The sequence below is a fragment of the Lissotriton vulgaris genome, chromosome 7 (assembly GCF_964263255.1).
Source record: "Lissotriton vulgaris chromosome 7, aLisVul1.2, whole genome shotgun sequence".
Taxonomy (NCBI): Eukaryota; Metazoa; Chordata; class Amphibia; order Caudata; family Salamandridae; genus Lissotriton; species Lissotriton vulgaris.
The window spans coordinates 33,614,459-33,639,181 of NC_141695.1; the positions used below are offsets into that span (position 1 = coordinate 33,614,459).

The 24,723-nt window shown below is 44.5% G+C and overlaps 1 protein-coding gene across 1 annotated transcript in view; it reads left to right on the top strand.

Moving 5' to 3' along the window:
- The window catches only part of LOC147700601 (transient receptor potential cation channel subfamily V member 6-like), a 148,773-nt gene that overhangs the window by 118,285 nt on the left and 5,765 nt on the right, over positions 1-24,723 (top strand). The window contains exons 9-12 of the mRNA XM_086929142.1: positions 11,036-11,248; positions 16,470-16,556; positions 16,632-16,708; positions 20,352-20,517. Of these exons, the coding sequence (XP_086785268.1) occupies positions 11,036-11,248; positions 16,470-16,556; positions 16,632-16,708; positions 20,352-20,517 (543 nt within the window). The remainder of the gene's footprint in view (positions 1-11,035; positions 11,249-16,469; positions 16,557-16,631; positions 16,709-20,351; positions 20,518-24,723) is intronic.

Below are 24,723 nucleotides of genomic sequence, written 5' to 3' on the forward strand. Positions count from 1 at the left end.
ACCAAACACTAAATTAACCTGTGGTTAACCCTCAGTTAACTTTGAACAGAGCAGTCAGGCTTAACTTAGAGGCAATGTGTAGAGTATTTATGCAACACTTCCAACAGTAAGACTGTAAAAACACCGCACAAAACATTCACATCAGATTAGAACAATTGAGCTGAATTTAATGAATCAAAACAAGACAAATATGACAAAAATTCAACCAGTAGAACCGGACAAATTGTGCTTAAACGCATAAAGCGTCAACCACAGCTATCTGGTCGCTTTGTATTGATCGAAGTCAAAAGTTCAGGCTGACCAAAATGGAGTGCTGGTCAGATATAGTCTCAAATTAGCTCCACAAAAGTTTTACCTTCCCAAGTTTTGTGCCAAGAGACCTGTGCCTGTTGGAGAAGGTCGCTGGGAGCACGGTGAGTGTTGTTGGCAGTTGTTGGCATGGAACAAAGCGCAGGCCAGGCATTGTGGAGGGCAGGCTGGAGCTCTGCATTCACAGTCCCCCATGGACTGTAAAGGGCAGTGTGTGAAGAGATGGGCTGGCAGTGACTCTCGCAGATTTTCAGTGCAAGAGGCATGGTCTCGATGCAGAAAGGATGGTTGCAGTCACAAAGAGCCCAAAAGCTTGATGGAAGAGTCAGTTAGCCACACCAAGGATCCAGGACTTATAAGCACCACTTGGGTGTCTGTAACTCACAGCAGCTGGCTCCAGCAGATGGTTGTGGAGCCTTTTATGTCCCTGAGGCTAAGATCAGGAGGCCAGCAGACTAGCCCTATGAGGCACTCTGTGGTCTGGGTTCAAGATGAAGTTGCAGGTCCTGTTCTTCTTCAGGCAAGAGAGCAGTAGGCATTAGCTAAGCACAGCAGGGCAGCAGTTCTTTTAGAGCAGCAGTCCAGCAGAGTGGCAATCCTTGTAGCAGCAATGCAGTCCTTTGTCCTGGCAGTGTATCTACAGGTCAAGAAGTGTACCGAAGTGGTGGTGTCTGAGTTCTAGTATTTGTACACAGTTGTGCCGTTGAAGTGGGGAGAAGCTGCTGGAGGGAGGCCTTTGAAGTGACTTGGTACCCTGCCTTCCTGGCCCTGTCTCCACACTACAGAGGGTATGCAACCCTTTGTGTGGAGGCAAGACGAAGCCTATTCAAGTGTATGTGTGGCTGGGCCCAACTCCTACCACCCATCCTGCAGTAATGGCCCATCTAGTCACTCCTAAGCTCCCCAGTGTGCATGCCTATCGAGGAGGAATACACAAAGCCCAACTGTCCGCTACACCCAGGCATGTGACCCAGAAACAGGTAGTGGGCACCAAATGGTAAAGGCAAGTAAATGTCAACTTTCTTAAAATGATTCAGAAAAGGGGGTGGTGATGAACAGAGCATCCGAACTAAGCAGAATACTCCTACCCAGTCAACAGATCAGGGCTTGATCCATCACCGTTTTTTAGCTCACTGCACCATCCCAGCTCAGAACCTGGCTACATGCAAATTAGTCTGTCCCTGACCCAGTGCATCATGGGAACAGGGCAGACCAAATTACCAAGCCAATTCTTTAACTGGAAAGGAAACAAGCTTCCGAGGACCGGTTTCTGGCATTACAGCCGTCTTCGGCCCGGCTTGCTTGAATCCTGATGGAGCAGTGAGCAAGGGACTCACATCTGAGCATACCCTTCCACGCTTGTGGTGGACAAAACGATTCAGAAAAGGGGGTGGTGATGGACAGAGCATCCGAACTAAGCAGAATACTCCTACCCAGTCAACAGATCAGGGCTTGATCCATCACCGTTTTTTAGCTCACTGCACCATCCCAGCTCAGAACCTGGCTAAATGCAAATTAGTCTGTCCCTGGCCCAGTGCATCATGGGAACAGGGCAGACCAAACTACCAAGCCAATTCATTAACTGGAAAGGAAACAAGCTTCCAGGGACCGGTTTCTGGCATTACAGCCGTCTCCGGCCCGGCTAGCTTGAATCCTGATGGTGCAGTGAGCAAGGGACTCACATCTGAGCATACCCTTCCACGCTTGTGGTGGACAAAACGATTCAGAAAAGGGGGTGGTGATGGACAGAGCATCCAAACTAAGCAGAATACTCCTACCCAGTCAAAAGATCAGGGCTTTATCCATCACCGTTTTTTAGCTCACTGCACCATCCCAGCTCAGAACCTGGCTACATGCAAATTAGTCTGTCCCTGGCCCAGTGCATCATGGCAACAGGGCAGACCAAACAACCAAGCCAATTCATTAACTGGAAAGGAAACAAGCTTCCGGGGACCGGTTTCTGGCATTACAGCCATCTTCGGCCCGGCTTGCTTGAATCCTGATGGTGCAGTGAGCAAGGGACTCACATCTGAGCATACCCTTCCACGCTTGTGGTGGACAAAACGTTTCAGAAAAGGGTTTCGTGATGTACAGAGCATCCGAACTAAGCAGAATACTCCGACCCAGTCAACAGATCAGGGCTTGATCCATCACCGTTTTTTAGCTCACTGCACCATCCCAGCTCAGAACCTGGCTACATGCAAATTAGTCTGTCCCTGGCCCAGTGCATCATGGGAACAGGGCAGACCAAACTACCAAGCCAATTCTTTAACTGGAAAGGAAACAAGCTTCCGGGGACCGGTTTCTGGCATTACAGCCGTCTTCGGCCCGGCTTGCTTGAATCCTGATGGTGCAGTGAGCAAGGGACTCACATCTGAGCATACCCTTCCACGCTTGTGGTGGACAAAACGATTCAGAAAAGGGGGTGGTGATGGACAGAGCATCCGAACTAAGCAGAATATTCCTACCCAGTCAACATATCAGGGCTTGATCCATCACCGTTTTTTACCTCACTGCACCATCCCAGCTCAGAACCTGGCTACATGCAAATTAGTCTGTTCCTGGCCCAGTGCATCATGGGAACAGGGCAGACCAAACTACCAAGCCAATTCTTTAACTGGAAAGGAAACAAGCTTCCGGGGACCGGTTTCTGGCATTAAAGCTGTCTTCGGCCCGGCTTGCTTGAATCCTGATGGTGCAGTGAGCAAGGGACTCACATCTGAGCATACCCTTCCATGCTTGTGGTGGACAAAGCGATTCAGAAAAGGGAAAGCTTGTTTCCTTCCCAGTAAAAGAATTCGCTTGGTAGTTTGGTCTGCCCTGTTCCCATGATGCACTGGGCCAGGGACAGACTAATTTGCATGTAGCCAGGTTCTGAGCTGGGATGGTGCAGTGAGCTAAAAAACGGTGATGGATCAAGCCCTGATCTGTTGACTGGGTACGAGTGTTCTGCTTAATTCAGATACTCTGTCCATCACCACCCCCTTTTCTGAATCGTTTTGTCCACCATAAGTGTGGAAGGGTATGCTCAGACATGAGTCCCTTGCTCATTGCACCATCAGGATTCAAGCAAGCCGGGCCGAAGACAGCTGTAATGCCAGAAACCGGTCCCCGGAAGCTTGTTTCCTTAACAGTAAAAGAATTGGCTTGGTAGTTTGGTCTGCCCTGTTCCCATGATGCACTGGGCCAAGGACAGACTAATTTGCATGTAGCCAGGTTCTGAGCTGGGATGGTGCAGTGAGCTAAAAAACGGTGATGGATCAAGCCCTGATCTGTTGACTGGGTACGAGTGTTCTGCTTAATTCAGATACTCTGTCCATCACCACCCCCTTTTCTGAATCGTTTCGTCTACCGTAAGCGTGGAAGGGTATGCTCAGACATGAATCCCTTGCCCATTGCACCATCAGGATTCAAGCAAGCCGGGCCGAAGACGGCTGTAATGCCAGAAACCAGTCCCTGGAAGCTTGTTTCCTTCCCAGTAAAAGAATTGGCTTGGTAGTTTGGTCTGCCCTGTTCCCATGATGCACTGGGCCAGGGACAGACTAATTTGCATGTAGCCAGGTTCTGAGCTGGGATGGTGCAGTGAGCTAAAAAACGGTGATGGATCAAGCCCTGATCTGTTGACTGGGTACGAGTGTTCTGCTTAATTCAGATACTCTGTCCATCACCACCCCCTTTTCTGAATCGTTTTGTCCACCATAAGCGTGGAAGGGTATGCTCAGACATGAGTCCCATGCTCATTGCACCATCAGGATTCAAGCAAGCCGGGCCGAAGACGGCTGTAATACCAGAAACCGGTCCCCGGAAGCTTGTTTCCTTCCCAGTAAAAGAATTGGCTTGGTAGTTTGGTCTGCCCTGTTCCCATGATGCACTGGGCCAGGGACAGACTAATTTACATGTAGCCAGGCTCTGAGCTGGGATGGTGCAGTGAGCTAAAAAACGGTGATGGATCAAGCCCTGATTTGTTGACTGGGTACGAATGTCTGCTTAATTCAGATACTCTGTCCATCACCACCCCCTTTTCTGAATCGTTTTGTCCACCATAAGCGTGGAAGGGTATGCTCAGACATGAGTCCTTTGCTCATTGCACCATCAGGATTCAAGCAAGCCGGGCCGAAGACGGCTGTAATGCCAGAAACCGGTCCCCGGAAACTTGTTTCCTTCCCAGTAAAAGAATTGGCTTGGTAGTTTGGTCTGCCCTGTTCCCATGATGCACTGGGCCAGGGACAGACTAATTTGCATGTAGCCAGGTTCTGAGCTGGGATGGTGCAGTGAGCTAAAAAACGGTGATGGATCAAGCCCTGATCTGTTGACTGGGTACGAGTGTTCTGCTTAATTCAGATACTCTGTCCATCACCACCCCCTTTTCTGAATCGTTTTGTCCACCATAAGCGTGGAAGGGTATGCTCAGACATGAGTCCCTTGCTCATTGCACCATCAGAATTCAAGCAAGCCGGGCCGAAGACGGCTGTAATGCCAGAAACCGGTCCCCGGAAGCTTGTTTTCTTCCCAGTAAAAGAATTGGCTTGGTAGTTTGGTCTGCCCCTTTCCCATGATGCACTGGGCCAAGGACAGACTAATTTGCATGTAGCCAGGTTCTGAGATGGGATGGTGCAGTGAGCTAAAAAACGGTGATGGATCAAGCCCTGATCTGTTGACTGGGTACAAGTGTTCTGCTTAATTCAGATACTCTGTCCATCACCACCCCCTTTTCTGAATCGTTTTGTCCACCATATGCATGGAAGGGTATGCTCAGACATGAGTCCCTTGCTCATTGCACCATCAGGATTCTAGCAAGCCGGGCCGAAGACGGCTGTAATGCCAGAAACCGGTCCCCGGAAACTTGTTTCCTTCCCAGTAAAAGAATTGGCTTGGTAGTTTGGTCTGCCCTGTTCCCATGAAGCACTGGGCCAGGGACAGACTAATTTGCATGTAGCCATGTTCTGAGCTGGGATGGTGCAGTGAGCTAAAAAACGGCGATGGATCAATCCCTGATCTGTTGACTGGGTACGAGTGTTCTGCTTAATTCAGATACTCTGTCCATCACCACCCCCTTTTCTGAATAACTTTCTAAAAATGGCATTTTCAGAATTAAAATTTAAAATCTGGCGTCTCCATAAGTTGGGATTTTAAATTGTGAATCCAGAGATACCAACCATGAACTGGGTATCCCTCACCATTTGGAAATAACACCTATGACATGTAATAAGGTAACTCCAGTGTTATACTATGGGAGAGATAGGCCTTGCAGTAGTAATAAAATTAATGTAAGTGTTCTCCTCCAAGACTCTTAGCACTTTACCCCTGCTATCCAGTGCTAAAGTGCTCTCTCCTCTAAACACAGCAACATTGGCTTATACCCAGTTGCCTATATATTCCTAGTACAATGTACTACATGCTCACATGGCCTGTGAATGAAATCCTACTAGTTGCCCTGCAGCACTGATTGTGTCACCCACTTAAGTAGCCCTTTAAACATGTCTCAGGCCTGCCACTGCTGAGCCTGTGTGGGCAGTTTATACTGTCATGTCGACATGGCATTTAAAATCCCTTGTCAAGCCTTAGACTCCTCTTTTAGTAAATATATGTCACCCCTAAGGTAGGCCCTAGTGGCCCATAGGTCATGGTGCTGTGTAATCATAAGCTAGGATATGTACTTTTAAGTTTTGCATGTCCTGGTAGAGAAAAACACCCACATTTGATTTTCACTACTGTGAGGCCTACCCCACTCATAGGTTAACATTTAGAATCCCTTCTTACACCATATATTTGGTAATTCCTGATTGAGAAGGGGTATATCTGTCATGTCTCATTTCACTGAAATGGTAATGATAAATCCTTTTTGGTGATAAAGTTGGATTAATCATTACCCTTTAAAAATGCCACTTTTAGAATGATGGCAATCAATAAAGGGTTCTGTCCCTTAATCAGTAAGGCTATGCCAATCTATAATCCAAAACACTGCTATAGTGCCAATGCTGATGTCATTCATCAAGTTATTTCCAGCAATCACACGTGACACTGATAGTGATTGAAACACATTTAATTAGAAAATATTTTATTTCTTTTGATATTCAATGTATCTTTCTTCTTTTAGGACAAATGTTTTAATGAATACATTATTATCATAACTATCCAAACATTTAGTGGACCATACAAAGACAATATTTACAATTTCACAGTGACACAAACATTATATAACAATACAAAATACATTATATACACCTAATTTGAGCATGCTCAAGTTCCCTAAAAAATAAAAAGTAGATAAGAAGAAAGTTAGAAAAAACCAAGGGAAAGTTTAAAGAATTAACACAATTATGAAGGAATGAAAACTATCCCAGGGAGTGTTGGCCAAACAGTGCGGTGTTCAGGGTAAACAACCAAAGGATTAATCAATGCTACATTATCTGTTAGCCTGACACCACCTTTTTATTATCATGACTTATTTGGACACAACAACAAGGTCTACGCGTTACAAACCCAGTAATATTTTGCGGGTTATCCTCAGGACCTGGAAAAATTAGCTTAATCTTACTGTATGGCGGCACCCATGGTGCTCCACAGCTGATTCTATTTCACAGGTATTTATTTATTTATTTAGATTTATATAGCGCATTATCACCCCGGGGTCTCTAAGCGCTTGTTCAGGTACACACCAAAGTTCATAGGGCCAGTCATCGAATTACAGCACGCCCCAGGCTTCCCGGAAGAGCACAGTTTTTAGCATCCTGCGAAAAGGCAGCAGGTTGGGTTCCTTACGAAGTTCGATTGGTAGGTTGTTCCAGGCTGCCGGAAAAACGTTAGAAAAGGCGCGCCTATAGTGGCCAATCAGAAGCGTGGTCGGGCCAGGAGGGTAGCCTCAGATGAACGTAACACCCTTCTAGGGCTGTATGGGACCACGCAGGCTTTCATATAGCTTGGTCCGTTGCCATATAGGGCTTTGTGCGTGATACAGGTATTCAAATGACTTGATAAAACCAAGTGTTGGCCCAGTTTGAAAATTCCTATCGCGGGCTGCAGCGGACACGGCAAATACTGGCACTAATAATAATAATAAAAACATTTATTAAGCGCCTGAATACACTAAGAACAGTGAGTCTCCGCGCTAGGATGCATTCCAACATGAATTCAAACAAAGATCAATCCAAGCTGAGGGGAAGTGACTGGACTTAATGCTAGACTACGGGAAACAAATAGGTCTTAAGTTTCTGCCGGAACCTTGTTTCCGACGGTTCCATACGAAGTTCGACTGGGAGTTTGTTCCATTGTTTGCTATCTAGGAACCTAAAGGAACGCCCACTCATCCATGCCTTATAGATGCGGGGTACCGAGAACAGCATACTGCCCATAGATCTCAGAAGGCATTTAGGACGATAGATGTTTAACATCCTATGGACGTAAGCCGGGCCCTTGCCGTGTGCAATCCGATGACTGATGCACATGGTCTTGAACCGGATGCGTTCCCGCATGGGGAGCCATTGCAAGATCTGTCACGCACGTTTCCCCGAAGACTTCCTCAGCAACTTTAGAACAAGCCTGGCCGCCGCATTTTGAACATATTGCAGCTGGTTCAGGCCCTTTTTACTGAGGCCACAGAGCAGGGAGTTCCCATAGTCAAGATGGGATGTGACCAAGGCATGTACTCATGTTTTCCTAGCTGTAATAGGTAGGAGATCCATGATTTTACGCAGGACCTTCAGTATGCCATAACATTTCCCGCCATCTTGCCAATATGTTGGGAATATGAGAGTTTGGTATCCCAGAGAACACCCAAATTCTTCACTGTATCTGAGGGGGTGGGTATAGGACCCAAATCCGTGGGCCACCAGGCAGATGTCCAAATTGAGGGAGAGGAACCAATCACAAGAAGTTCGGTCTTATTACCATTAAGGTGGATACAGTTGCTCTTCATCCATGCTGCAAGTGCTGCAAGACAAGCAGAAAAATTATCAGCCGTCTCAACTGGGTTGTGGGATAGAGTAACCACCAGTTGCGTATCATCCGCATATGATACGATATCCACCCCATACGATTCCACCATCCTAGCCAGGGGTTCCATATACAAATTAAACAACGTAGGGCTCAGAATAGACAATGTATTTGGAATTTTCTGTCCGCCAGAAAAGAGACCATTCATTCATAGGCTGGCCCGGCAACCCCCGTCTCGCTCAAGCGAGCAAGAAGTCTAGAGTGCGACACTGTATCAAATGCCGCACTCAAGTCCAGCAATATTAGAGCGGCGGTCTGTCCTTCATCAACTTTCTGACGGAGCAGTTCTGTGGAGAAGAGAAGGGTGGTCTCTGTGGAATGCTTCGCCCTAAATCCAAAATGGGAGGAGTGCAAAAGATGATTATCCTCCACAAACTTAACCAACTGGTTATTAACCAATTTTTCCACCACTTTGGCACGAATTGGTAGAAGAGAAATGGGGCGGAGGTTATTCAGTTGGGGAATACTCAGGTTAACCTTCTTTTTGATAGGAACTACCTGTGCAAGTTTCCATTTCTCAACGATTCAGAAAAGGGGGTGGTGATGAACAGAGTGTCACATAACTTTCTTGGAAGGAAAGGGTAGCCAAATTTCCTATGTAGTTCCACAGGAGGTGAACATGATTCCTGAGAATTTTTGGCGGATCAGCGTCCGTAGGGGATCCTGACTGGATACTCATAATTAACTTTATCATTTCCTCCCTCGGAGGCACCATGAATTCCTTGAGGCAGGCTTTCTTAATAGGTTTTTGGCAGGTGTCCCTCACCAAAATTTCTTCGGCTGGACCCTGCTGAAAAGACACGTATATCTGCTCCACTTTGTTTACAAAATAATCGGCGATGGATTCGCATATCTCAGTGGAGTAATGGTCTTTAGTCACTATCCTCATGAGTGCCGTGAGCTCCTTATAAATTGAAAAGAGCTCTTTGGAGGAATTTTCAGAAAATTCAATTCTCTCTTTATTCTTTTAGCCTTATTAATCCACCCATGGTACTCCTTCAGACTATTCCTATATGACTCTTTCCGGGCCGTGTCATAGTCTTTGCGCCACAGGCGTTCCAGTCTTTTGCATCTGGCTTTGGCTGCACGCAATTCCTCCACTAAATGGAACCGTTTTCTTTCTCCAAGCTGTCACATATCTTTGTCCTATGTACTTTGAATAGTCCGGATCGTATCTAAATGATGCAGTTTAAAGCGCTGTGCTGTATCCTTCCAATGTCGGATAACCGGAGTTAGTCTTTAGATTCCTTGTTGTCGCCGCCACATGCCGTCTCTCTCTCACAAGCTTCCAGGGAATGGTTGGCCAACACTCCCTGGGATAGTTTTCATTCCTTCATAATTGTGCTACTTCTTTAAACTTTCCCTTGTTTTTTTCTAACTTTTTTCTTTTCTTCTTTTTATTTTTGAGGGAATTTTGGCATGCTTAAATTAGGTGCATTTAATGTATTTTGGATTGTTATATATTGTTTTTGACATTGTGAAATTGTAAATATTGTCTTTGTATGGTCCACTAAATGTTTGGATAGTTATGATAATCAAGTATTAATTAAAACATACTTCTTAAAAGAAAAAAGATAAATTGAATATCAAAAGAAATAATATAATTTCTAATTAATTTTTATCAATTACTATGAGTGTCACGTGTGATTGCTGGAAATAACTTAATGAACGACATCAGTATTGGCACTATCGCGGTGTTTTGGACTTTTAGAATGAAGGCATTTTTCTGCTCTTGTGCATGCAGCCTGTCTCCAATACACGTCTGGCTGGATGACAGCTGGACTTTGTGCATTCCCTCTAGACAGCCACACTCAAAGGGAGCTTAGGTGTGACTGGTGAGCCATCCACATCCTTATGGGTCACCCTGGGCAGGATTGTAGGGAGGAGTTAACACTTATGCCTGAAGAGGCTATGTCCTGTCCCCACAAAAAGGGCTTCATAAACCGCTGTAGTGAGTCTGGAGCCAGGGAATGAAGAAAGGACCTCTGTGCACTTCAATGACCCTTCTTTGAAATCACCTCTATCTCAAATACACCACTGAGTGTAAGAACTGGACACATGTTGCAACTGGCAGATTTACACAATCATACATATTTTGACTTGTTGGTTTCTGAAAATGTGAAAGTTTTATAATCATAATTGCTAGGTATTTTTAAAATAAAGTATGTTCTAAGTAAATTCACCACAGCCTGTGGCATTTGCTTTATGGCCATGCTCCTTATTCAGAAAGATCTGAAGATTTCTGCACTCTCTTTACGGTGGTGTACTGTGTGCTGCCTAGAGCCAACTTTATGGGAAGGATTGTTTTTGTGCAGGAAGGGATATGAGTACTACAGAATGCAGCACACATAGAAAGTGAAGTAATGAGGAGAAATACAACTGTTTCTCCTTGTTACACCTCAATTGGGTAGGCTCATTGTAAATCTTTGTATGGTCAAAATACATGGGCGGGTGCATTTGAACGCCGGTGCTCTACCAATGGAATATCTACACAGTTCAAAGTAATGCATGGCATCACCATGCTCTGGATTACTTTATATTTAACATGGTTTTGCGTGGCTCAGTAGATGCCAAAAAGGTTTTTGTGGTGGGGCTGTACCACAATAGTAATGCAACTTCAATACAAAATGATAGAAAATCTAGCCCCTTGAGTATAATGGTGACTTGTCTCATATTTAATCCATATTTGCTATGTTCATGTTATCCTCAACATTCTCTTCCTCTCTCACTCTAGGCACGACAGATCCTGGACATGACACCAATCAAGGAGTTAGTAAGACTGAAGTGGAGCAACTATGGCCGCCCCTATTTCTGCGTGGTAGCCGTGCTCTATGTCTTATACATGACGTGCTTCACCATATGCTGCGTTTATAGACCTCTGAAACCTCGAACAACAGAGACTAACAACAGCCGAGACATTACCCTTCTAATCGAGAGAACACTATCGGTATGTCCTTTTCTATGTTACTTAGAAAAAGAAGCATTGGCAAGGTAAGACACAGAGAAGAGGCACAACATGGCAGAAGCAGCACATGCTTTCCTTGGTCCCTTAGTGCAGAAGACAAAAGGAGCACATCAGCTGTGTAAACTTTACTCGCACATACACTACTGGCACTACGTGTGTATCAGCAGTGCAAGCTTCCTTCTTGTACAGACTTCATACAGCAAGGATATCTGAAGTGCGTGCTTGCCTAACACACACATAGGGCATTATCAGGATGGCAGGCGGACTTTGTCCACCCGCCCGCCATCCTTTCGTGGAATGGGACCACCCACCATTGGTGTGGGGGTCCCGTTTGTGACATTAGGATGCGCCCGCCACACTGGCAGGAGCATCCTGCATACTTGACATTGCGACAGGCAGTGCTCTCAGCGCCGCCTGCCGTAATGCCAAGAAGGCATGTCGTGCAGTTCCGTGCACAACGTGGCAGGCACCACGCGGTGCCTGCCATGTTGTGCATGAAACTGCAGTGGGGTGCCATAGGTACCTCCCATGTGCACCCTCCACCCCTCAGAATCCCTGGGGGCTCGCTACGGGCCCCCAATTGTGAGAACCGCCTGCCTTCCACCACGGAAAGGCATGTCCCCACAGATATGCTAAGTCTCCCAGACACCACCACCATGTTAACAGCTTTTCCAGCTTCTCTTAGACCGGGCGGAAAACCGGCGGACGATGTTTCCTTCCGCCTGGGTCCCTCCCGCCATGGTAATTTGGCGGGGGGAGATTTCTATGTGGGCGGTGGTTTTTGCCAATCCGCCCACTATCCTAATGACCCCCATAGTTGGTAAAACGCGGGCATCTGCTATGCGAACTGAGTTAGATATACACAGAACGGGAAAGACATGGGATGCCACAATCAAATTTTCCCTGTCACATAAAACACAGGCACCGCCTCGATCTGTCGAAAGGCTGTAATAGAAAGGATGAGCCTTAGGAGTCCAGGGCGCTATGCGATGGAGGTCTCTGACCGCTAACCTTAGAGCTCATCGAAACCACTTATGTTTCAGAAAGCTTTTGGAGGCTAAACTTGCAAAGTTGCCTCCAATTGGTCTTTCCTAGTAGCAACAGAATCACAAAAGGACGTTGGACATGGTTTTGCTTTCAAGTCAGAGTGTAATGACTTTTACAAAGGCCCATGGCCGACTTCTTTTCAAAACATTCAGAATTCTGATGTCAATGTTTATAGCCATGCTGACAGTGACGTAATAAAACTTGAGAGGTCAACCCCCACAAAGTACATGGAGGCCCCCTCCAGACCCAGTCAGGAGCTCTCAAGCCAGTATCCCGCCGCCTGTGCACCTTGAGTGCTGCGGGGGCTAATGTTATGCCACTGCATGCAGAACTCCATAATACTCGAAAATATATGACTGAACAAGCCATGCCTTTCTTGGCTCCCCCCACTATATGACTGTGGAATATTAGGACCTTATGTCGCTTTGAACTTCAGTTGGGGACCAAACCGGCTGGTTTTACTCTTGACTTTCAATGGCTATGAAGTCCGAGCACAGGTGGCTTATTCTAGGAGATAGTTGGGCAGGTTTGGAACCCATAGTTACAATCCTACTACAGGGCAGTTAATTTTATATACTGCAAAGTAAGCAGAAAGTTCCAGTATTGTCATGTTTGAGAAATAACCCCAAAATAATTTCTAATAATAAGAAGCTCTAAAGACACGATTTAGAAATACAGGTAAAAGTGTGGTTATGTCTAACCAGAATAGGATTCAGAGATGCACCTCATTAGCACAGCTTTCCGTTCACACTATTAGAAAGGATTTAGACAGGCGTCCCGATATTACTCTAATTAACAAGCTGCTATCATCTATTTCTCCTGATATGGTACACCTGGGTCTGTGTTTCAATGACTAATGCAGCACAAGGTTCAAGCACTAGAATCCAGTGTCCTGATAATGAACAATATGCAGTAAGCCACACATACTCATTGTACGGCCCGCGGGCCGCCAGCGGCCCAGCAAACCTTCCTTGGCGGCCGCGGACCTTGCAGACATCTTACCTGGGTTGTTTTAAACATTTTAAAGAGTGTCCGCAACCACTGCCAGTTGCAGCAGTGCGGACTCTGCTCTATGGGGGTCGGGCGATTCCAGTGATTGTCAGAGTGGAGCTGCTTGGGCGCTAATAAGAGGTGAAATACAACAAAGCCTCATTAAAAAGTAAATGCTCTTTTAAAGACCTGTGAAATACTCCGGTGTGGCTGTGTGTGTGCGCCAGGGAAGCTGTCTCAGCCTGGGCTGAGGGCTGACACACACACCGGGTGAGGTGACGAAGGGTGACAGAGGGAAGGAGATGGAGGGAGACAGAGGTTGAGGGAGGTAGACAGGGGTGACAGAGAGACGGAGACAGCGAGAGGGAGACAGAGGGAGACAGTCAGGGGTGACAGAGGGAGGGAGACAGAGGGAGGGAGACAGAGGGAGGGAGACAGGAGGGCAGGAGAGGGAGGGAGAAAGGGCGGGAGACTGGGGGTGACAGAGTGAGGGAGAGGGAGGTAGAGGGCGGGAGACAGGGGGAGGCAGAGAGGGAGGGAGACAGAGGGAAGGAGAGGGATGGAGACAGAGGGAGGGAGACAGTGGGAAAGAGACAGAGGGAGAGGGAGACAGAGGGAGAGGGAGGGAGACAGGGAAGGAGAGGGAGGGAGACAGAGGGAGGGAAAGGGAGCGGGAGGGAGAGGGAGGGAGGGAGAGGGTGACAGAGGGAGAGGAAGGGAGACATTGAGAGAGACAGAGAGAGGGAGACAGAGAGAGGGAGGCAGAGAGGGAAGGAGAGAGGGAGGGAGACAGAGGGAGGGAGAGGGAATGAGGTAGAGGGAGACCGGGGGAGGGAGACAGACGGAGGGAGAGGGAGGGAAACAGAGAGAAGGAGACAGACAAAGATGTTTGCTTACTGAGTAAGTAAACATCTTTGTGTGAACTGTGCCCCTAGTGACAGAAGAGGGGTACTGCTAGCTACATCAGCTTCACTGGGCATCTTTGGTAGTCCATTGATTTCCAGGTATTGGAGGCCAGGGAAGTGGTGTGACCTTGTACACCTCTGTGAGCAATGTGGCCATCTTCACATTCACTTTTATGATTTTGAAAACAAAAAGTGTAGACTTTAAAAATAATAAATTAGAATCTGCCTAAAGAACAGCCACAGCGCCTTGAAAAAAGCAAACCCAACAGGGGACATGCGCGGCATGCGGAATCTCAGAGTGCTATTAGAATCACAGTAAAACCTGATCTGCTGCAGTAATCAGTACTTGTTGACACTGAGAGACAGACATCCTCAGCCTGCAGAACTCAGTTTGAAAATGCATTTCCTTTACAATAGTAAACAAAAGGTCTCAAATCACCATGACAGAGACTTTTTCTGCAAAAAGGAAGGAGGTATCATTCCAAATCTAAACGCAAATTAAATTATCGTCAGCCATGGAGATATAATTTCTAGAAAAACACTTTATAAATTTAGAGAACTGAGGACTGACTGGGAAGTGGTCATTTTGGTCCTGTTTCCCTTGGTTAGTCATCATTTACCCCCAGTAAAAGAGGATCACTCGAACTACCAGGAGGGACACCTTCGGATTCAAATAATCTTTGGTGGGACAAATATTTCATGATAAAGTTTGTAGTAAGAAAGAAAAAAAACATCTCACTGGTGTTAATTTAATAGGAAATAAATGTCCCTGGTGTAATCGGTCGGAGTCCTAGACCCCCATGCAAACAAAGCAATGAACCCAACACAGTAGTATAGTATCTAGAACTAACCAGGGAACGAGCACCCGGCTCCTTTCATTGGCATTGCTGCATTACTGCATATCCCAAACACAGCATCATTTTTTGCAGAATCTCATGCTTGTAGCTTTAGATACACTTTAATCACAGGAGCACAGGCATGTTGCTCTAGTCCTGATGGGAGATTGGACAGCTTGAACCCGAGAGGGGAGCTTGGAATCCCACAAGATTGTGACTGTTGTGGTTGATCTTGCCAGACTTTAGGCGACCATTTTGTGGTCAAACTCTGCTAATCCAGAAAGTGATACCTAACCCAATTCAGCACCATGTTCAGATCAGGCTTGTATTTGAATCTAGACAAAAGCATTAAAATGCCTCCTGTGGTGACAAAAAATAAATGAAGAAAGAAAGAACCATGCACTGTTAAGAATGCATGCGTGACACAAATGACTGAAAGCCATGACGATTGAGTGTAATATTCAGATGCAAAGAAGCCCATAATAAACTGCAATGGAAATACCTCTTTTGGCAGATTGATTCACTAGACAGAAGACAGCATGAGGTGGGAGATGAACAATCCTGCAGGCTGGTCAGAAATGAGACTGGCTCCAGTGGGAAGTATGAAGGGCAGCCTAAAGCTGTGCTCTCAATCTAGACCTCACACAGGCACCAAGGGTTTTTGCCCATTGATTCACTGGATCCTTCCATGGACAAGCCCTAGGATGCCCCGAGCATGTTGTTATCAAGGGAGGAGATTGCTAACTTTTTACCAGCTGGGTGAGTTGCATCAGGGATTTATTTTCAGCTCTAGAAAATAGACGTGGGCAAAGGCGTCTTTGGCTGTCCTTGGAGTTACTCACCAAATACATCTTTTCTGCCTGCATTATTTTTTACTTACTTTGCTAATAACTTTGGTTATCAAACTATCTAGTACAGCATTTGTGTTAATAGAGAAGTGTGACTCCCTGGTTAGAGCGGCAGACTCTGAAGCAGAGATCAGGCCTGGGACCAGGGTTCAAGTCCTGACGCGGCACGGTCTTGGGCTCAATGTCCGCTGACTCGATAATTCTTGCCTTGGTGCTTATTCTAATCATGGGTCCTACGCTGCAACTCTGGGCAATAGCTTGCCTAATCTCCACAACGGCCCCTAAAACACTGGGATGCCTGGCTTCACCTTGGGGGTGCCCAGTAGGGGCATCTCATAGGGAAAGCCAGGAAGGGTTCCACAGCGTTATACAGCGCCGGGACGCCCCGTTGGGGCAGCTGTGCGCTTTACAAATACACTACATACTACAGAATGGCAGCGTAGGAGAATACAACAAGTGTGTGGTTGGTAATACATAACAGGAGTATAATTTCATGGATTTTCCCTTACTTACCCACCATACCCCACTGACCACTCTCCAGCATATGTGTTTTATCTTCGATGGTTTCTTGTTTTAGGAGTCATATGCCACCGACACAGATGCGCTGCGACTCATAGGGGAGCTGGTGAGCGTGATTGGAGCTCTACTTATAATAGTTATAGAGGTAAGCGGATGCCCATACATGCAACCTTAGTTCTTCATGCTACGGTGTCTCTCTTAACATGTGCTCTTGTGTCAGCTTCCAGACATTGCACGTTTTGGGGCTGCCAGCTACTTTGGGCGAACCGTGTTGGGAGGACCTTTTCATGTCATCATGTAAGAAAGCTTCCTTTTCACTAATCATTTTGTCATTTCTTTTCTTGTGTGTCCATAGACTTTCATAGACATATTTCTATATTTTTTCTTGTCCAGTCCAACAGTGCAAACAAATATTAGGCATTCATCGCCACCGTTAGGTTATTCTTCAGGTTTCGACTTTTGTGCCGTGTCAGCATCAGCAAGCCCATTGACAAATGCAGAGCCTGTGTAGTGGTTGGCAAGTAGCAGGACTTAGAAGTAACTCACCTGGCTGATCTTCCCAAGGTGACTGTGGAAAATGAGGTGTCCTGCCTGGAGGTATCGCCCTGAATGAAGACTCTCGAAGCACAATCATTTTAATGGTTCTGCCCAAATGTTAGGAAAGCCCTGCATATTTGGATGGCTGACCTATTTTTAGAGCAGAGACTACCTTCTGAACAAAGGTCCTCATTGCAAGCGTCTAACCGGCACCTTTGCGGTTAACGGACTGGCCAACGGGTAGTCAGCAGTCCTGACTGCCAAATTAGGATCCGATCGCCATGGAGGCAGTCAGAAGCATGTCTCTTTGCATTGAGGCTTCTGCTACAGACTGGAAAAGGGCTGCAGCACATTCCCCAATGCAAAAGGCATATTTTGTAACATCCATGCACCCTGTGGCAAGCACCTCACGGTGTCTACCACATGGGGCTTGGATGTTTGTGGGGGCACCTTTGGTGCCCGCCTCGCCTCATAGCGGAGGCCACAGAGGAACAGAGGTCCTAATACGGGCCCCCACAGTCAGTTTCTGACAGCCTTTCAATTGGGCTCGGACTGCCATTAAAAGGCAGTGGAAATGAGCATTGTGATCCCGACGGCGGTGCCTGAGCATGCACCGCCCTCAATTTAGGGATTACATTCTGACCGGTGGGCCGATGGGCTACCTGAGCTCGTCGGATCCGCAGCGATTGGTCCCTCGCCCATGCTTTCAGACCGACTGCATCATAATGCGGCGGTCTGACTGCTGCTTCAGATGGCGGTGGGACCGACACCAATGACACATCGGTATCGGTCCCACCGACATCGTAATGAGGTCCAAAGTCCATGCTTTCACCAACAGCTAATATGTCCAGGAATCCTGAAGACCAAGAATCTCAGCTCCCAAAGACGCTTTAACACCTAGAACTCAAACGCTAGTGGACATAGATTCAGGAACGTTTTCTGTTTTGGAAAAAAAACATTAAAAAGTGTGAGGCAACCCCACAAAGCAAATACAGATCCTCTCAGAGTATATGAATGCCGTGGTGGCCCCCAACTGAAACATTCAGAGTGGGTAAAGCTGTGAAAAATGTAAAGCTTAAGTTACTACAGCAAAAAGGGAGCAGTAGTGTGTTCTAAACCACAGGTGGCCAATCACTGATACTGCAATACCTCCCATTGGAAATAATGGAGGAAGGGACGTAAAATAAAATCATATATGAAATCGTGCTAAATTATATTAAAATTTTAAATGAGATAAAACATAAATACATTTAATGTAATATTCAACAATTTAAACAAAATAAAACATATTTTTCATTTAATTTGATAATATTTTAATAAAAAAATTCCTAAAAATCTGTGTAACATTTTGGGGCTCATTAGGATCCCTGGTTTAAAGTCCGAGCGCCTAATTGCAATGTAGGTGGCCGGAGTTTAAACTGGCCGGTCGGATCAAGGAGCCCATCCACCAGTCGGAGAACGCACATAATCCCCTATGGAGAAATGCCCTTGTGATTATGATGTCAATTTCTCACAGGCTTTGCATGTTGGGCTTTCTGGCATGAAATGCATGTTGGAAAGCGTCTTTGGGGGCCCTTAGCTATCCCCCCCATGCCTCTGCAGCCTCCAGTTAGGGGCCATGGGAACACCTGTGGTGCTGCTCTGTAAATCCCTGCACCATGTGGCAGACACCGTGAGGTGCCTGCCACGCGTTGCAAGGATTAACAGGAACTCCCATTTCTCTACGGGACCTTGTGCTGTGACCGGTTTCCGAGTGCTGCACAACTCTTGTAGGGAAATGGGAATTTCTGACCACGCCTTGTGCCCACTCAACATCCAAGTAGGACCTACGTTGTATTAAAATATAATTCAATTACTTTTAATACATGTTATGTGTCACTTTTAATAGATATTAATATATAATAAAAATATAGATTTGTACTTTAGGTGGGAATTATGTTTCAAATCTAGCCTTCTAAAAATAATTTCAATTTAATTTAATATATTCAAATAATATATTTAAAAAAAATAGAATTAAGTTAATAGAGCTCTAGAACTTTTTTGTATTTTGTTCAATTTACATAAAATTGATTTAGATTAACATTTAACATAAACATATTTTTAACTGATCATTTAAAAAATGTAATAAACATATTTTTCTTGTCCCCATACCTTACTACAGTGAGTAGCTTACTACAGTGAGAATTCCACTACTGAGGCTGAGTATACATATTTGTTATGTTAAATATTAGTGTAAATTATTTTGGTATATTTATATCTTTATTTTAACAAGATAAAAATGGTGCAGCACTATGAACTTATTTTTGAATTAAATGTTGAACTAATTTATAGTATTTAAGTTAAATTAGCATTATTTTAAAAAGATCTGTTAAAAATCCCACCTAAAGTAAACAGTTTATATTTATTTTTATGTAATAAATATTGCAAATATATATATATATATATATATATATATATTCACAAAAAGACAACGCTTCTTCCGGAGTGCTGGGACCCGAGAAAGTTGGCGCAAATACCGGCGAAGCAAACCGGTTGGTTAGTTCATCCAAAGAAACACAACGCGTTTCAGCTCAGCAGCCTTGTTCACGTGAACAAGGCTGCTGAGCTGAAACGCTTTGTGTAAATAAACTGCAAACCCGATATTTTGGATTCCCTTGCCTTTTTGCCTGAGAGCGCATGACGAACTGTGTTTCTTTATATATATATATATATATATATATATATATATACATATATATATATATATATATATATATATATATATATATATATATATATATATATATGTATATATATATATAATTAATTTCAATCTATTTAATTTAAAAACATGATGCAATTATGTTTAAATTTTAAAAAGTATTGAAATATCTTTTTTTTCATAAAATGACGTTCATTTTTGATCATAATAAACAATTTCGTATTTAAATCAAGTTTATACCTATATATTTAAAAATTTTAAATAATTTAATTTAACATTATTTTGTATGGGATTCTATTCTAGCTCCATGCCTCCATTACTTTCTATCTGAGGATGTTTGCGTATTAATGGTAGGCCATGTCGGATGCTGGACATACCACTGCTCAGTTTTTGCAGCGTCTTTTCTGTATTGATCCTGCGCTGCCTTATACCGTCTTATATTCTCCCTCTTTTCACACTTACCTTCCCCCTTGCTACCACACGTCTGCTTCCCAGCCATCATTACATGTTACCTTTTCAGAATATATATATATATATCTCAATGCAATGCCCTTGTACATTTTACATAAAGCTCAACAACATTTTGCCAGTAATATTATTTTGTGCATGATTTGCCTTGATTTTCCATTGATGCAGCCCTTGAAAGTCTCCGTCCTTGAAGATGAATACTGCAGGTGATAGGTAGTGTTTGTTTCTCAACAGTATCGCCTACGCCTTTCTGGTCCTGATGACACTGGTCCTGCGTGTGACTGAGGCTGATGGAGAGGCCACGCCTATGGCTTTTGCAATGGTGCTTGGCTGGTGCTATGTGATGTACTTTGCACGTGGATTCGAGTCAGTGGGTCCGCTGACCATTATGATACAAAAGGTAGGGCTCTGTTGACCCTACAATTTATAAGATGTGAAAATGATAATAATTGTCACCTCAGTGTAAATAGTTTCAATGTGAACTATATTTTTGGACAAGTTTGCAAACACATTTCTCTGTTACATATCTATCTTCTTTCCTTAGCTCAAAAATTGCACTTATCATTGATAAATGGCCGGAATCAGCTTGTGCTCAAGTGATGTCATCTCATGAAAATCACTGGGGCAGTGGAAGTGACATCACACACATTACCAATTACCCAATGAAGGGATAGGGAAGACACTGGAGAGAGGCAGTGCTTAAGTTGTAGAAATGGAACTGCCATGGCTCAAGGGGGCATATTATCAAGAGACATATCGCCGTTTTTTCGGCACATAGAGCCGAAAAAGCAGGGATTTTTTTAACTCACTATTTACAAGGGCTCGCTAACAAGGTTTAGTGCGAGTTTCCTTGAGTTAGCTGCCTTTTTCTTTCTACTTTGCATGTCAGCGATATTTATCGCTAATCACATGCAGAGTATGCGTTTCTCACCTAATCCTCATGGAATCCGTCGCCAACACAACATCGCCCTTTCATCAATGCGGGTCAAGCGATACAAAAAGCTGTGCTAACCGCGGTTATCGCCGGAAATTAACACCTGCTTCAAACTTTACTAAGCTATATTCACAATGGGAGGTGGATTGACATGTTAAGTCCACACTCCCTTATCAGCAAGGTTTTCAATAGCGCTATTTTCACACAAATGCCGATTATCGCCGTCTATCGCTGGGGTGTACATTGCCATTGTGCAAAGCGTTGCTAATACGCCGTTAACACGGAGATGTACTCCAGCGATAGACGGCGATAATGAAAATTTCGCTAAGCACGACTTGCGATAGTTATCGCATGTCCTCGATAATATGCCCCAAGGTCTTTCACTGCACCTGGCACCACCCACTATTCCTGTTACTGCTCCCAAATGCCAAATGCTAATACAAACTTTACTTACTAATGAACACTTTGAACCCAGTGTGAAGGTTTGGACATTTCCAGGACTCATAAACCTTTAGGGAAGGCCTAGAAGTACTACTTCTGAGAATATTTTTTCGTATGCTCACAAATTGTCAGTGGTCACTACCTTGTAGGGACCTCTCATAAGTGGTGCTGTTGAAAATTAAGTGTGAAAGTCGAGGACTGACAAACACCATCACAAATTAGGAAATGGAGAGAGCAAAACCAACCTCCCTTGTTGACAAGGAATATTATGGACTGTGCAGCTGTTAGTAAAATTGCCACCTGACAGGTGGGCAACAGATGGTCTCAGAGGAAGCGTATCTACAGGAAGAACTAATACTATCTTTTGTGATGCAAGAACAACGCAAAGGCTTCAGTAATATTTACATGGCAATGCAGGAGGTGCTTTCCTCCGCTTTGAGGGGATTTGTAAAGGAATGTTACACAACTCAGCTGCTTTGACTGCGTTACATTACATTTCAAGCTGGAATGCATTCCATGGTTTGAGCATGGGCTTTCCCATGCATCCACCCAGGGAAGGTGCATCAAAATCCTACACCTTACCCAGTGAGGCATAGCGAGGTGAAATATCTATTTATCTTAATTATTTCTACTTTCTATGTGTGCTGCATTGTGCAGTACATACAGAAAGAGGAAGAAATGCCTGTAAGGATTTCAGTTGGTGCAGGAAGGTGTCCCTTCTGCACAAAAACAATTCTGCCAGTAACTTAGGCACCCGGAGCTATGGTGTATGTTTGAAAATGTGATGTAGTTCTGCTCTTTGCCTTTCACGCAATGCAGCTCAGCAAGTTTGCTTGCTGCCCTGTAGGAAACATTGGTAAATATGCCCTCTAATGTGTGTAACAGTCAAATGCACCACTTCTACTAATGCACATACATGTAGCCTGCAAGCCCTGAATGTATCACTTATTATTATTTGTTTTAATTAACTACTTGCATGCTCATGACGGAACCATTCCGTCACAAGCCACGGTGGTGGTGTGCTGGTGACGGAATGGTTCCCTCACGGTCCGGCCGCCGCGCCAGCGCCGCACTGATTATGCGCCTGCGCGGCGTATTTTATTGAGCGGGCGGGGCCGTGACGGAACCATTCCGTCACAAGCACAACGCGCCCGCGGGTCATGACGGAGTGGTTCAGTCATGAGCATGGTGGCGCCGTGCGGCCCCCCTTACCCCCCCGCGCTGCGGCGGAATTACCGCCGCAGCCAAGGGGTTAAGAGTTCACATATTGGACGCAAGTTTCCAAATAGTTAGAAGTTAATTTTAGAAAGGGTAAAAATACAAAAAGTTTTGTAATGGTGCGGTGAGAGAAATGTGATTATAAACTGCTGTAAATTAATTCATGCAAGGGCCATGGCCTTTTTAAGCCTCTCTGAGCTGCCTAATTTAATGTTGCTTTAGAAGATGGTTATATAAAGGACAGAGCTGGTTTCTTTAAATGGGAAGCTTTAAAGAGTGCCACTTATGTTCGCACATACTGAAAAACAAAAAATGTTATGCACCAGATTAACTTAATTAGTTTTTAAACCACAGAGTACAGTAGAAGTGCTAACTGGGCCTACCTGAACCCTTGGCTCCCATAGGTCTCTCCCTAAAGCAGACCACCACATTCGCCTACTGAGCAGCAATAAGTTGTGAATCGATTTCTGAGAATCTCAATCCATTTGAAAATGTGTTTCTTCACATCTCCATGCATCCCTACCTCAAACACAACTGACTCAGCTTTGTCCTGAGAGACGTTCCCAACTATGATTCACTCTAACTGTTACAGAATGACCACCCTATCTGCGTCTTCTCCATCAAACTGTTTTCTTCAACTTGCCTTGAAACTCTCAACAGCACCGTAAAAGTTCTATTAAAAAGTTTAAAAAATCTCAAACAAATTTAAAAATATTCTCACAATCGCTTATTCTACCCAGAACTACCGGTAGACAACAAGGGCCAGATGTATGTACCCTTAGAATAAAGAATCGCTATTTGGCAATCGGAATTCTATTAAATGTTTATCTGTTAATTCGCGAATCTTAGTGGGTCACGATTGACCGACCTCATGAATATTAATGAGGTAGATCACAATGTGTGACCTATTAGGAATCACAGCCATCTCAAGTCCATGTTCCTCCAGAAAGACAAACACAAGAAGGGGAAGAAAAGCATGCACTAGCTAAAGAATAAGGAGTAAGAAATGAAAGTGGCAATGAATCCAATCCATTGTAAGCAATGGGTGGGCTTTAAGACTGCCAAAAGTAAACAAACAATACGGATGTATGACGGTACAACGCGTGGTATTACCACGTGTACCGCTACAACGCGTCTTTTACAACGCAAGTCGTTACCACGACTTGCGCTGTAGGGGTGAGGACTTAGGAATAGTTAAATGTACTATTCCAACACCAGCCTACGTACAGTAGGGAAGGTGTTGGAATAGTAAATCTACTATTCCTTATCCTTGAGCGCCCTCCAGCGCAAGTCGTGGTTACGACTTGCATTGTAAAAGACGCATCGTAACTGCACTGTGGGGTAACATCCGCGTTATAAAGGATGTTCCCCAACAATACACATGCGCTGTCCGGCCATCGAGAACTAAAAAGAACACATTGTGTTCCTTAGAGCATGCTTTAATAAACAAAATAATACAAGTAATAACATAAAGCACTGCTAAATAACATAAAGCAACACCAGATACAAAACAAAAAACCTTGGCAATGTAAATAGGTCTAACCTTAATGTTGTAATGCATGGAACAAATGCATGCTGAAGTGCTGCTTGCTTGCATGGCAGTCATTAATAATATTTTGTACATTATAGTTGTCCTCAGATGTTGTAAGTAGTTGAAGAACTGAAGCAGCACTATTTCCCCCCTTCATTTACACTGTTTTAAATGACTTCTTGACAAAGGAATTTGGAAGACATGCCCTGCTTTGAACTTGAAATGTTGCAGTATATGCTGACACATGTAAAGTAAACACAGAACATAACACAACATATCCAAAGCAACACAACAACACAATCATATCAGGGTATATTAGAGTAAAGCAGGCAAAAGAAAACACAACACAACAACTGAAGTACAAGACTATACATTCCAAAACTGCAGCACAAAAAACAAAGGAACACATCACTAGCACAGGGAAATACCACACAACAAATAGTTACAAATGTGTTTGTGGTGCTTTGCTTCCTCCTGAACCC